This window comes from Tupaia chinensis, unplaced genomic scaffold (genome assembly GCF_000334495.1).
Source record: "Tupaia chinensis unplaced genomic scaffold, TupChi_1.0 Scaffold000018_1, whole genome shotgun sequence".
Lineage (NCBI taxonomy): Eukaryota > Metazoa > Chordata > Mammalia > Scandentia > Tupaiidae > Tupaia > Tupaia belangeri.
In genome coordinates, this window is record NW_006159448.1 from 333279 (window position 1) to 348197 (window position 14919).

The window sequence follows — 14919 nt, forward strand, 5'->3', positions numbered from 1 at the left end:
GGGGGGCGGTCATGTTGCAATCCCTTCTTTTCCATTCTCCTGAGATTTTGGCATGCACTCACACGTGCCTGGAGTGACTTTCAAGCCACTGGGCCCAGGACTCTAATTGCAGTCAGCCATGTGGGAGTCCAGCAACGTAATCTGCTGGTTGCAACAACTCACTTTTTCATGCCAAATTTAGGGTTTTATTTGTTTAAATACTTAGAGCATTAAAGCTTTCTGAAATCTTTAAGCCAATAAACATGCATTATAGTATGTCTGTTTATAAGAGTTGAATGGGTTACAAAAATTTTTTTTCATGATGTATGTAATGAATTATTCACTGAAATGATTTTTGTGCCACTGTCAAAAATTAATCTTAAATGATCTCCCAAATCATCTGAAATCCACACATAAATAATTAATGTTTATTACTTTCATTATTTTTAAATATTTATTTATTCTATTTAATTTAATTTAATTTAATTTATTTTGCTAGAGGCTGTATGTGAGAGGGAAAGAAAAGAGAGAGAGGAGAGAGAAGGCACCTCTGAAGGGTATGGTGGTGCTGGAATCCTTTTTCCTACAGTTCGCCATCCTGTCAGGATTCTGGGCATGTGCTCGTGTGTTTTACAGGCTGCTGGGCCTGAATTCAAATCTTGGTCAGTCATGTGGGATCTGGCTGCTTCTGTGTAGTGTCTGGTGTCTAACTACTGTGCTATGGGGTTGGCTCTGTGATTTATTATTTTTTTTATCTGCTTAAACTGTATCCAATTCAGTTCAACTTAATCTAAATTAGTACACAATTTTGAGCACCAACATAGGCATATATCAGAACATTTATACTTATGCTGCTGCTGGTTCGTGATCCAAATAGCCAAGATTTAGTATTATACAGTGCTTGAAGTGTTAAGATTCTGGTGATGCATAGTAATTTGAGAGGGCAGAAGAAGAATATGAAGGAAGGTCTCTTAGATGAAGTGAAATCTAAAATGATACTTGAGTATAAATAAGATTTTACCAAAAGAGGAGACTGGGGAAGACTGTTCCAAACCTAATTTTAGATCAAGAAAAAAAAAACATGAAATATTTGAGAATTCAGAATTTATTTATTAATTCACTACACCACTTATTCAACTAATATTTTTCTGTACCTTGTAATAGACTCTTTTTGGTGTTGAAAGAGTCCAAATTAAGATATGTTCCAGGCCAGAAAAGTACCATATACACCACTGAGAAAGACTGACCCATTACATGATTATGTATTAATAGTACTGTAACACAGATTTCTGTGAAGGACTTTGGGAACACCAAAGAGCTAGTTCAAAACTGAGTAGATAAGAGAGACTGCCCAGAACAGTTAGTGCGTGAGCTAGTATTGAATAATGAGAAGGAATTCAGCACATTCCAGAGGATGGGAACAGAATGCGCAAAGACTCAGAAGCATGAGAGAGTAGAGTGCACACAGGGAGCTTGGAGGATTCCTGTGCACATGGAACATTTGCTGCATAGGGAGGACTGGCCCTAGAGGAACCAAAGAGGAAATTAGATTTTGTGATGCTATAAAACCTTTCCTGGTTTTGTAGGCCCTTGTTTAGGGCCTTGAATTTTGCCCTCTAAAGATAATAGGCAGCTATTTTTTTTTTGTAAGAGGGCAACATGATCAGATTTGGAAATATCGAGAGGTTCCTAAAAATGGCCTTGTGAAGTTGGCTTTGCAGATGTTACCGCATTTTAGAGAGCAAGAAACTGAAGCTTGGTGATCAAAGTCATAGGTCATAAGTGGTCAAGCTGGAGACAGAATCTTTGTCTTCTGACAAAGATTTTTTTCTTTTTCCTTATGTAGAGTTCATTTTATTGCACTGTTTAGCTCTGGTTGTTCATCATAATAGACAAGTTTTTATGAGAAAAAAAAAGCTACCTAAAATTTAAGGAGGATAAAAATGACTAAGCAATAATACTTCAGTTTGCCTAATTCATCATATTGTTTCAAAGTGGATTCTTTCAATTTCTACACAATTACTTTATTTACAGTTGCTATAGTATACAGCAAATGGTTACACAAAAATTTCAGAAATTCTTCTGTTTCACAAAATAGTCCTTTATCGGGACCAGCAGTTAGCATAATGGCTATGTTGCATTAATGGCTGTGTTGCTAGACTTCCATGTAGTTGACCACAGTTCGAGTCCCAGACCTGGTGGCTTAAACTTAGGCCGGGCGTGTGAGTGTGTGCGCACGCGCACCCAAGATCCTGAGAGGAGAATGGAGGAGAAGGGACTGTGGTGTGGCCATCCCCCCGGGGGGTGATTTCTCACTTTCTGTCTGTCTGTCTCTCTCGCGAGTGCCGGTGCCCTATGGCTAAAAACCTCCCCCCCCCCAAAAAAAATATATATTATATATATAGTCCTATATAAGGATAATAAATAGTGTTTGGTCTCTTCAAAATCAATACCTGCTTAAATACTGTGATGGCACTGATCACAGTAATAGCATAATAACTTCTATGTACACCTCATAACTTATCTGGCCAAATACTGCTCACCTGTGAAAACAATCACAGTGAGGAGTCAGTGAATGAGAAGGATTTTCTGGGTGCAATGGACATAAATATATGTACATAACGTGTTCATGTTCAGACATCCCTATGAAATTTGTGTCATGCTATCAAAAATATCTTACATTTTGAGGCTGGCAGATGGCGTGGTGGATAAGGGCACTAGACTTCCACATAGCCTACTGAGGTTCAAGTCCTGGACCTGGTGGCTTGCTTTCTCACATTCCCTCTCTCTCTCGCTGCTCCTCTCTGGTCAAATGAAAACAAATTAGTAAATAGGGACCAGTAGTTGGCGTAATGGCTATGTTTCTGGACTCCCATGCAGTCGACTGCGGTTCGAGTCCCAGACCCGGTGGCTTAAACTCACACTGGGCGCGTGTGCATTGCATGCCCAAGATCCCGAGAGGAGAATGGAGGAGAAGGGATTGCGGCGTGACCATCCCCTCTAGGGGGTGATTTCTCGCTTTCTGTCTCTCTGTCTCTCTCTGTCTTTCTGACGAGTGCCCTATAGCAACAAAACCTTGCCTCCCCCCAAAACAAACAAACAAAACCAACTAAGTAAAGTTAAATAAAATAATTCTTTAAAAAATATTTATTACACTTTAAGCTAGAGTTGTGTTGAATGTATTAAAAATGTGGATGTTCTGGTATGAATAATGTTTATCCCTTTTCAAGGTGGTTTTAGTAAATATATTGTTTTAATATATGATTTCATTTGATACTGGAGTATAATATTTAACACTGCAAAATCTAGATAAGTGTGATAGCAACACTCAGCCTGGTGCTGAGGTTGATAGCAATACTAAACTGAAGCATTGGAAGGCACATGGCCAACAGTGGGTTCAGATCCCTGAGCTGGTCTGAAAACACACTGGTGAGTACTCAGGACCCTGATGATCCAGAGGCTTGGGAGAGGGGATCTTGGCATGATGAGACCCTGTCAAAGGCATTTCTCTCTCTCTCTTTCATGCATGTGTCTGCATTCTCTAGCATAAATAAAACTTAAAAAAAATGATAGATCAGGATATATTTAAAATTAATTTTAGAAAAGTTACACTTTAGTTTTGGACAATGGTCCCCAAACTTCCGAGCACCAGGGACTGGCCTCATAGAAGAAAATTCCTCCATGGACAGAGGATAGGGGAGGGTTGGTCCTGGGGTGACCCAAGTGCACTGGATTCACTGTGCACCCCATTTCCACTACTACCACGTTGCAATATACAACAGAATAGTCACGGAGTAAGGATTGGGTTCCTACGAGAATCCAATACTGCCGCTGATCCTACAGGAGGCAGAGCCCAGGAAGCAATGCCTGTGATGGGGAGCAGCTGCAAACACAGATGAAGCCTCACTCGTTGGCCTACTGTTACCTCTCCCCCACTGTGGCTGGTTCTCAACAGGCCATGGACCTGTACCAGTCCACAGCGTGGGGGTTTGGAACCCCTGTTTTAGATTTCCGTTGTTTGTATTGTTAACATATTATAATGGGTTTCTGTCTTTTTAAAAATTTATAATAATTTCCTCTTTTAGGGGGAGGAGTTGGGGCTCTTTTAGGTAGTCACTACCTCTAATTTTATCCTGTTTTACATACTGAGTATTTCTCTCCATAGACGACTGCATTGCACCAGGAACTATATCCACATGCACTTATTTGTGTCGTTCATGCTGAGAGCTACAAGCATCATTGTCAAGGACAGGGTGGCCCATGCTCACATAGGATTAAAGGAGCTGCAGTCCCTGGTAATGGAGGACAACCCACAGAATTCCATCGAAGCACCTTCTGTGGACAAATCCCAATATGTATGTGTTTCACCATTTTCTCTCACTACTCATTTGTATAACTTTATAAAGAAGTAAAATATTTTGTAGTTTAGTAATGCATGCTAACTTGTTTTGGCTTATCTTATCTTTGAACTAACTGAATTAAACTACTAATTTGTATACTGAAGTTTTCTTTTTTAAAAAATTTATTTATTTTACATTCATTCACTGAACATCATCTCAGCATACAAAATGTGATTTCTCATTCACAATACACAGTATAGTGCCTAATCATACATGCTGTCAACAAATAATTTTCTATTTCTTGTTTATATACACACACACACACACACACACACACACACACACACATATATATATATATATAAACATTTACCCCCTATTTCTCACCCTCTGCCATTTCCCACTCTTCTCCCACACTGTCTCTGGTATCTACAATGCTTTCCATTCCTTCCCCCCACATACATTTTATTGATTTGCAAAAATCCTAATTAATATAACTATTTTCAATAACAAGTTCAGCTGATCTATACATATATGTGAACACATGTCTGACTTTAGGCATGAAACTCTGTGAGTAGAATGAATATGCTATGAAGTAGCACCTAATATATATTGTTTTAATATATGATTTCATTTGATACTGGAGTATAATATTTAACACTGCAAAATCTAGATAAGTGTGATAGCAACACTCAGCCTGGTGCTGAGGTTGATAGCAATACTAAACTGAAGCATTGGAAGGCACATGGCCAACAGTGGGTTCAGATCCCTGAGCTGGTCTGAAAACACACTGGTGAGTACTCAGGACCCTGATGATCCAGAGGCTTGGGAGAGGGGATCTTGGCATGATGAGACCCTGTCAAAGGCATTTCTCTCTCTCTCTTTCATGCATGTGTCTGCATTCTCTAGCATAAATAAAACTTAAAAAAAATGATAGATCAGGATATATTTAAAATTAATTTTAGAAAAGTTACACTTTAGTTTTGGACAATGGTCCCCAAACTTCCGAGCACCAGGGACTGGCCTCATAGAAGAAAATTCCTCCATGGACAGAGGATAGGGGAGGGTTGGTCCTGGGGTGACCCAAGTGCACTGGATTCACTGTGCACCCCATTTCCACTACTACCACGTTGCAATATACAACAGAATAGTCACGGAGTAAGGATTGGGTTCCTACGAGAATCCAATACTGCCGCTGATCCTACAGGAGGCAGAGCCCAGGAAGCAATGCCTGTGATGGGGAGCAGCTGCAAACACAGATGAAGCCTCACTCGTTGGCCTACTGTTACCTCTCCCCCACTGTGGCTGGTTCTCAACAGGCCATGGACCTGTACCAGTCCACAGCGTGGGGGTTTGGAACCCCTGTTTTAGATTTCCATTGTTTGTATTGTTAACATATTATAATGGGTTTCTGTCTTTTTAAAAATTTATAATAATTTCCTCTTTTAGGGGGAGGAGTTGGGGCTCTTTTAGGTAGTCACTACCTCTAATTTTATCCTGTTTTACATACTGAGTATTTCTCTCCATAGACGACTGCATTGCACCAGGAACTATATCCACATGCACTTATTTGTGTCGTTCATGCTGAGAGCTACAAGCATCATTGTCAAGGACAGGGTGGCCCATGCTCACATAGGATTAAAGGAGCTGCAGTCCCTGGTAATGGAGGACAACCCACAGAATTCCATCGAAGCACCTTCTGTGGACAAATCCCAATATGTATGTGTTTCACCATTTTCTCTCACTACTCATTTGTATAACTTTATAAAGAAGTAAAATATTTTGTAGTTTAGTAATGCATGCTAACTTGTTTTGGCTTATCTTATCTTTGAACTAACTGAATTAAACTACTAATTTGTATACTGAAGTTTTCTTTTTTAAAAAATTTATTTATTTTACATTCATTCACTGAACATCATCTCAGCATACAAAATGTGATTTCTCATTCACAATACACAGTATAGTGCCTAATCATACATGCTGTCAACAAATAATTTTCTATTTCTTGTTTAAATACACACAGACTTACACATACACAACACACACACACACACACATATATATATATATAAACATTTACCCCCTATTTCTCACCCTCTGCCATTTCCCACTCTTCTCCCACACTGTCTCTGGTATCTACAATGCTTTCCATTCCTTCCCCCCACATACATTTTATTGATTTGCAAAAATCCTAATTAATATAACTATTTTCAATAACAAGTTCAGCTGATCTATACATATATGTGAACACATGTCTGACTTTAGGCATGAAACTCTGTGAGTAGAATGAATATGCTATGAAGTAGCACCTAATTGAGGCAATATAGCTTACTGTGGTCATTAAATAGTATTTTTAAATATATATTTTTAATTTCAAGAAAAGAAGGTTTAGCTTTAGTAAAAAAAAAAAAAAAACCCACACATACACCCATACAAAAACAAACAAACAAAAAACAAACAAAAAACCCAAAACGTTAAGAGAACTTTGCTTAAGGCTTAAAGCCAGGAAACAGGTTAGGATTCTGTTCAAATAGTAGGTACATGGACCTGCCGACAACTCAAGAGAAGACAAAAATTCTTAACTCTGGAAAATAAAGCATAGAGGAACATCAGTAATGTTTTAGTCTAAAGTTATAAAATTCTATTTCACAGTTCAGTCTCATGTACTTTATCTTCTGTTGTGATCTGATCTTTCTGTTTAAATTCTGGAAGATAACATTCAACTTCGGACTTGTCCCTACCATTAAGCTGGCCATTTTCTTAGTTGTTTTTGAACTCTTATTTCTGTGTGTCTGACTTTAGTTTTCCTGATATAGCACTCCTTTCAGAACTTCTTGGAGAACTGGTCTGGTGTTGCTAAGTTCTTTCAGGTTTTGTTTATCTGAGAATGTTCTTGTCTTCTCCTCCCATGTGAAGGATAATCTTGCCAGGCATAGTATTCTTGGTTGAAATTATTTTTCACTCAGCACTTTGAAAATATTTTCCCATTCTTTCCTCGCTCGCATTATTTCCGATGAGAGTTACACTATTAGTATGATGGTATATCCTTTGTAGGTAACTAGACTTTTCTCTCTTGCCAATCTTTAGTATCTTGTCTTTGCCTGTGATTTTAGTCATTCTGGCTATAATGTGTCTTGGAGAAGGTCTTCTTGGGTTGATTCTATTCGGGGTCCTTTGTATTTCTTGGGACTTGATCTTTGAATGCCTCTCTAGGTTTGGAAAGTTTTCTTCTAGGATTTCATGGAATAAATTATCAATGCCCTTATTAGTCTCTTCACATTCTGGGATACTGATTATCTGGATGTTTGGATATTTAATAGTATCTAGTATTTTTCATATATTATTCTAATTTTGGGGGGGATTATTTTCTCAGTCTTGATGGTGGGATTTTCTAGGCCAGTGATTCTGTCTTCTACATCTGAACTTCGATTTTCTGTATGATCTAGTCTGCTTTTAATACACTCAGGGAGGTTTTGACTTCCTGTATTATAGCCTTCATCTCTAACATTTCCATTTGATTCTTTTTTATGATGTGTATTTCCTCTTTCAGGTCATGCAAGAACTTCCTCACCTCTTGGAACTCATTGGCTCTTTTCTCCTTCTTCTTCTGGAATTTATTGTCTCTCTTTTCTTGCTTCTCTTTTAGCTTTGTCACTATGAATATTCTAAATTCTTTATCAGACATTTCCACAAGTTTCACTGTAGTGTCTCTGAATGAAGAGGAGTTATTCTTTTCCCTTGGGGGGAGACATATTTTCTTGGTTTCTCATATTTCTTGTGCCTCTGTGGTGATTTCTAGTCATCTGATGGATTATACATTTCTTCCTAATTTCTAGAAGTTCAATCTGAGCATTCAGAGGCATGCAGGAGGAGGTGATCTGCAATCTCTTTGTCATTCTGTGTTTTCCCCTTTGTGTGGCAGATTTTGTGGGAACTGGGGAATATGTTGACCCTAATAGTATTTGAATGTTTGGCTGTGGTTCACTTAGTCCTCTCTAGATATTCAGTGCATGGAAGTTGAGCATCAAAATGATGAGGTAAAAGAAAAAGGATAAGAAAGCAGAGAAAGAGAAAGAGAGAAGAGAAAAAAAGAAAAAACAACAAAAACTATCCTCTCATAGTTAATCACTCTTCACTTTCAGTTATTAAATGTGATTGGGCCTGGGCCAGCAGGTGGCGCAGTGGTTTAGGCACTGAGCTTCCACATGGCAAACTATGGTTCAAGTCTCAGAACCAGTGACTTGAAACTCATGCCAGGCATGTGTGTGTGTGTGTGTGTGCCCAAAATACTAAGAGGCAGATGGATTGCAGTGTGGCCATCCTCCCTGGGAGGTGCTTTCTTGCTTTCTGTCTTTTTGTCTCCCTCTGTCACATTCCCTATAGCAAAAATCTCTCAAAAAAGAAAAGGAACAAAAAAAAATTATGCCTAGTGTGTGTGTGTATGTGTGTGCCCAAAATCCTCAGAGGAGAATTGAAAAGAAGAGATTGCAGCATGGTCATTTCCCTCCAGGAGATAATTCTTACTTTCCATTTGTCTTCATCCTTGTCTCAGTCTCTTTGGTGAATACACATGTCTTATGGCAAAAAATCTTGAAAAAAAAAATCAGCAAAATGAGATGCTTGGGATTTATAAGCTATCGATATTTAGTTCTTTTAGTTTTTTAGATACGAATACTTGTTTTAATATAATTTCCATGATACTTTACTTTGCTCTTAAATGTCCTGTTATTGGTTAGTAAATAGAAGCACCCAATAGCACAGTTAATTAGATCATTAAAACAATGTATCTGGAAACTAGTTATAGTAAATTGTCTTGAGGGTACAGATCAATGCCCTCTCTGTACCCGTGTGCCTTTGTCCTAAAACCTTGTAGTTCCTGCTGGTCCCTGCTGTCCTTCTGGCTTAATTTACCCAGTAGGATGAAGTGGAAGTAATAGTGTGCCAATTGAAGGTAGACTTGTATGGGTGGGCTCAGTCCGGATGAACTAAGCTCAGCTCAGAGTAACAGAATCACTCAGCGATCAATAGGTTCATGAGACATATTAAATATTTACTATTTTAAGTAATTAATTTTTGAGTCAGTTATAGCTGCAAAATAAGGTAAAATAAATTCATATATCTTATGAGTTATAAATATGGATATTTTTTCTTTATGTTTTCCCGTCCTTACCTGGTTTTCTCTGATAGTCATTTATTGGGTCATCAGAAAAGTCATGATGTATTTTTCTATGAAAAAATGCATGGTGACTTTTCTGATGACCCAATATTATTTTTATCAAAAGAAATTAAGGAAAAGTAATTTTTTTTGTAACTTCTAATGGGAAAACCTTACATAAAAAAATAGAACAAAATCTGCAGTTGTAAAAAGTTGCTACACTTAAATAACTTTTTCTGGTCTCTTTCAATAGCCTTGGCCTTTTATATATAGGAGCTACATTAGACTAGAAAAATGAATCTGAAGAACAGTTTTGTAGTTGGTTACTATTAGTATCCAGTGCAATTAAAAGTTCTAATATGATGCAATTCTGGTTTGTTTGTAACAGATTGGGTGCAAGATTGCTGTTGTGATGTTTATTTACTTCCTGGCTACAAACTACTACTGGATTTTGGTGGAAGGTCTCTACCTGCACAGTCTAATCTTCGTGGCTTTCTTTTCGGACACCAAATACATGTGGGGCTTCATCCTGGTAGGCTGGGGTAAGGCACTGTATTCCCTTTCTTTTAAACTAGGTTATGGGCTGGAGGACCTTTTGTTATACTCATCAATAACATGTCTTCACCGTTTTTCTGAAATACTCTTTCCACATCTTATCTTTTATTTTCTTTCTTTTTAAAAAATTATTTATTTTTTTATATACATTCAATCACATTATTTAGCTTACAAAGTGAACATTTCAATATGTGAACATTTCTCCCCGGTCCAGTTGATCAGAATATCTTCCACCAGTAACACCACATCTCCCCATTCCGTCAATGCTCAATGGGAAAACCTTACATAAAAAAATAGAACAAAATCTGCAGTTGTAAAAAGTTGCTACACTTAAATAACTTTTTCTGGTCTCTTTCAATAGCCTTGGCCTTTTATATATAGGAGCTACATTAGACTAGAAAAATGAATCTGAAGAACAGTTTTGTAGTTGGTTACTATTAGTATCCAGTGCAATTAAAAGTTCTAATATGATGCAATTCTGGTTTGTTTGTAACAGATTGGGTGCAAGATTGCTGTTGTGATGTTTATTTACTTCCTGGCTACAAACTACTACTGGATTTTGGTGGAAGGTCTCTACCTGCACAGTCTAATCTTCGTGGCTTTCTTTTCGGACACCAAATACATGTGGGGCTTCATCCTGGTAGGCTGGGGTAAGGCACTGTATTCCCTTTCTTTTAAACTAGGTTATGGGCTGGAGGACCTTTTGTTATACTCATCAATAACATGTCTTCACCGTTTTTCTGAAATACTCTTTCCACATCTTATCTTTTATTTTCTTTCTTTTTAAAAAATTATTTATTTTTTTATATACATTCAATCACATTATTTAGCTTACAAAGTGAACATTTCAATATGTGAACATTTCTCCCCGGTCCAGTTGATCAGAATATCTTCCACCAGTAACACCACATCTCCCCATTCCGTCAATGCTCTGCCTCCGTATCCCTCCTCCAAATGTCCTTTTTCCATCGTCTTTCTCTTTCATTGTTCTAGTATTAGAGAAAGATGATTAAGATTGTAATCCTCCCAGACATAACACAATTTTCACGTTTAGTTATGATTAGTATTCTTTTTATTTTAGGGCACATGTGCTCACCAGAGACAGAGAGAGACAGTGAGAGGGGAAGTGAAAAATCACTCCCCCAGGTGATGGCCACAACCCTTTCTCCTCCTTTCTCCTCGTGGGATTTTAAGCATGCGCACACTTGGGCCCAGTGTCATTTTCAAGCTACCAGGTCTGGGACTCTAACCATGATCAGTCATGTGGGAATCTAGCACCTGATCCACTATGCCATCTACTGGCCTCATGGTTAGTGTTTTTAGCCAGATTTTTGAGAGGATTCATGGAGGAGATGTAAGAGGAACATATGGCTATATGCTTTTAGAATGACTATGCTTATGTCTTACGTCAGTGTCTGTTTCATCAATAATTTCATCTTGAAATTTTTTTATTTTTGAATTTCTAAGCTAGGATGACATATCTTTTGACTTGTATTTCTAGGGTTTATTACCAGAATGCCTGAAAAGAATTTATAAGACCACATTGATTGCAGATAACAAATACAAATGAACAAATATAAGCTAATTTTGTATTTAACTAATACGAACTGTATTTAACAAATACAGGCTAATTATGTGGACTTAACATGTCCTTTAGAAGGAAATAATTCAAATTACTTTTGACATAAATAGCTAAAAAAAGAAAAGCTCACATTCCAAAAAATGACTTTTCAGTCCTGAGAAGTTACTGGATTAGGTACTAAGTCAATATGATATGAGGAAGGACATTGTTTGCTTGTTAAAATGTAAGAAAAATTAAAAATAATATATGCTCAAAACTAAATTTGAAGGTTTTTTTTCTCTTTCTAAAATAAGGATATTCTGGGCCAACTGGTGGCATGGTGGTTAAGGTGCTGGAGTTTCACATGGCCGACTGTGGTTCATGTCCAGGACCTGGCGGCTTGCTTTCTCCCTTTCCCTCTCTCCCTCATTTCTCTCTGGTGAGTGCCTGTATCCTGTAGCAAAATTTTAAAAAATTAAATACTAATAAATAAAAATTATATAAATAATTCTTTGAAAAAATAAAATAATATTCCTTTGCCTCTTTTGCCTTAGTATTAACACATGACAATATGAGGTAAGAAAAACTGAGATAAAGAGTGGATTTACTGAAACACTGCATTTGTTTTGAAATAACAATTGTAAATAAAGTTTTATTTCTGGAACCAGCTGATGACCTGGTGGTTAAGGTGGTTGGATCTCACACAGCTGGCTATGCAGTTTGAGTCTTAGACCCATGGCTTGAGAAACATGCCTTGCATGTGCCAAAAGTCCCCAAACTGGAGAGGTGAGAAGAGATTGCAGTGCCACCATGCTCTATGGGGAGTGCTTTCTCATTTTCCCTCTGTCTCTGTCTCTCTGGCAAATTAAAAAAGAAAAGAAGGAAAAAAGAAAAAGAAAAATTACATCTGCACACGCTCATAATTACTAGAAATTGGTAAAAATATTGCTAGGAAATGCAATAATGGATGTAGAAATTTGTCTATTTGAGTTATATTTTATTTCTTGAATTTCTACATCACTGTAATAAAGTTTTTTCTTTTGTATTTATTTTTAGCTTGATAACTAACTGGTGCAGGTCTCTTTATCAACCCTGTATTTGGGCTACCTCGCTCAATATATTCCTCCTTAATACCAGGAGTTTATTTTTACCAGGAAACTAGTTTTCAAATTTTCCTATCAAAAAGAATAAAAATTACCCAAGCTTCCAGTGAGTTTCTATGCAAAAAAATGAGTTTCTTACCTTCCTTTCTAAGTTTTATTCACTTGTCACAAAAATTGTGGACCAAGAATAGTAACCACTAGATGAACACCATGAAATCTTCATGTCATGGGAGAGTTTAAAAACATACTTGAAAGCAAGTAGGATTTTCATGGAAGCACACTGTGAAAACTTTTAAATGCAATGTTATTCCCACTTAACTAGCCATAAGCCAAAACAATAACTAATGTTTATGTTATAAACTCATGGTTGGGCAGTTAGTCTGTCTTCTGACACTGTTGTGATTATTGGCTTCATTGTACAATAGGACTTGCTTGTTCTGACACTGTTGTGATTATTGGCTTCATTGGAGAATAGGACTTGCTAAAATTCCTTTATACTCACTTAGAGCAAATTGTTACCACTGTAAGCTCTCTTCAGAACTCTATTACCACATTTTAGTGATGTGCGGAGTTCCATTATTTCTATTGATTTTGATGATTCTTAACAATAAATTGGAACATTTAAAAAATTACCGTCTAAACAGCCATAGGTACCATAGCTGACCTATGCTAAACTGAAGGCAAATATGAATGTTTAAGATGGCTTTTGAAAACATTTTATCATAAAATCATATGTAGATGAATAAAAGCAAATACTAATGATGACTTTATTTTCTTTTAACTAACTGTGTTCCTATTTTTTCTGATTCTTGAATCATTTTCCCATAAACAAGGCACTTTATTCTTGGTTCCATTTTATTCTTTCAACTATACTTTTTTTTTTTTAAAGGGTTTTTGCCATTGGGTGCATGTACTCACTGGAGAGAGAGACAAAGAGAGAAAGTGAGAAATCATCCCTAAGGGAGAATTGGCTACTCTGCAATCTCTCCTATTCTATTCTCCTCCTGGGATTTTGGGCACATATGCAAAAGTGCCCAGAGTGATTATGAAGACTCCAGGTCTGGGACTTTAACTGCGATTGGCCGTGTGCAAGTCCAGTGCCTTAACCACCATGCCACCTGCTGCCTCCCTATTTCTTTTCCGTGTATTTTAATTAAGGTGCCAGCCTTGTTTTTAAATTTTTATTGAATGTGGTAATTTATCTCTACGTTAGTTACCATTCTACATTTTTAGCCTACAGAACAGCCATTGATACGCACATATTATTTTATGAAAGTATCCATCCTATTAATTCCATATAGTCGTGTCCTTGTCACTATGCTTCTGGGTAGAATATTTTCACGTTCTGTGTTCTCTGGAAATAATCAGGAAAAGATATTACATTTCTAGTTTTATCTCTATAAGAAATGATCTCAATCCAGCAAACATTTTTTGTTCATCCATTGGACAATAAATATAATTGAAATACAGAGATACAAGTTAAAAATCTCCCGACATGAAGAATGCAGTCTGATCCTGGAGGTTATTTGACTACTCTGTTTTCCTATTCTGATTGTATATATTATATTCAGATTTTTAAATTGATTAAATCTGTCTATGCAAAACTAATTCAAACTGACATGTCTTGTAAAAATAACTTGACTTCCAGCAAATGCATATATCAAGTAACATTTAAATTTATGTGAGACTTTCCTAAATTAACATTTAAATTTTAGGTAACATTTACATTTTAAATGTTTTTTTTTTCTCCTGTATTTATGTGTTCTAAATTATGCAGTAATGTGATTCTCAGACTGGCAATCAAAAATTCTTAAAGAGCCTGAAGGTGATTTTCTGTTCTTGATTCCTCCATGGTTATCTCTATGCTAGTCTTATGAATAAGAATCTTCTCAGAGGATGAGAAAAATACTTTCATGGTGGCATGGTGCCTGATATAAGATATTCGCTATAATTATTATCTAAAAACATGCTGTCAACTCAAGCACCATTAATCAATAGTACATGAAATATCATTCAGGAAATTGTCTGATTGGGAGATTGTAGAGGAAGCAGAAGATACAGATCTGAAAAAGTGAAAATTTTGCTCAAAGGCAGACAGATAGTTTTGGAAGATAGTCAAGACAGCAGAACAGCAAAGGGATCTATCAATATGTCAGGCCTTTTCGAACCATCTCATCAGAAGCAGTCATGTCCTCACCGTTACATAGTAATATATATATATATATA

The 14919-nt window shown here is 36.9% G+C and overlaps 1 protein-coding gene across 1 annotated transcript in view; it reads left to right on the forward strand.

The window, feature by feature from the left end:
• PTH2R (parathyroid hormone 2 receptor) overlaps positions 1-14919 on the forward strand; it is a 135708-nt gene that overhangs the window by 58582 nt on the left and 62207 nt on the right. The window contains exons 6-7 of the mRNA XM_006140066.3: positions 4145-4334; positions 9863-10016. Of these exons, the coding sequence (XP_006140128.1) occupies positions 4145-4334; positions 9863-10016 (344 nt within the window). The remainder of the gene's footprint in view (positions 1-4144; positions 4335-9862; positions 10017-14919) is intronic.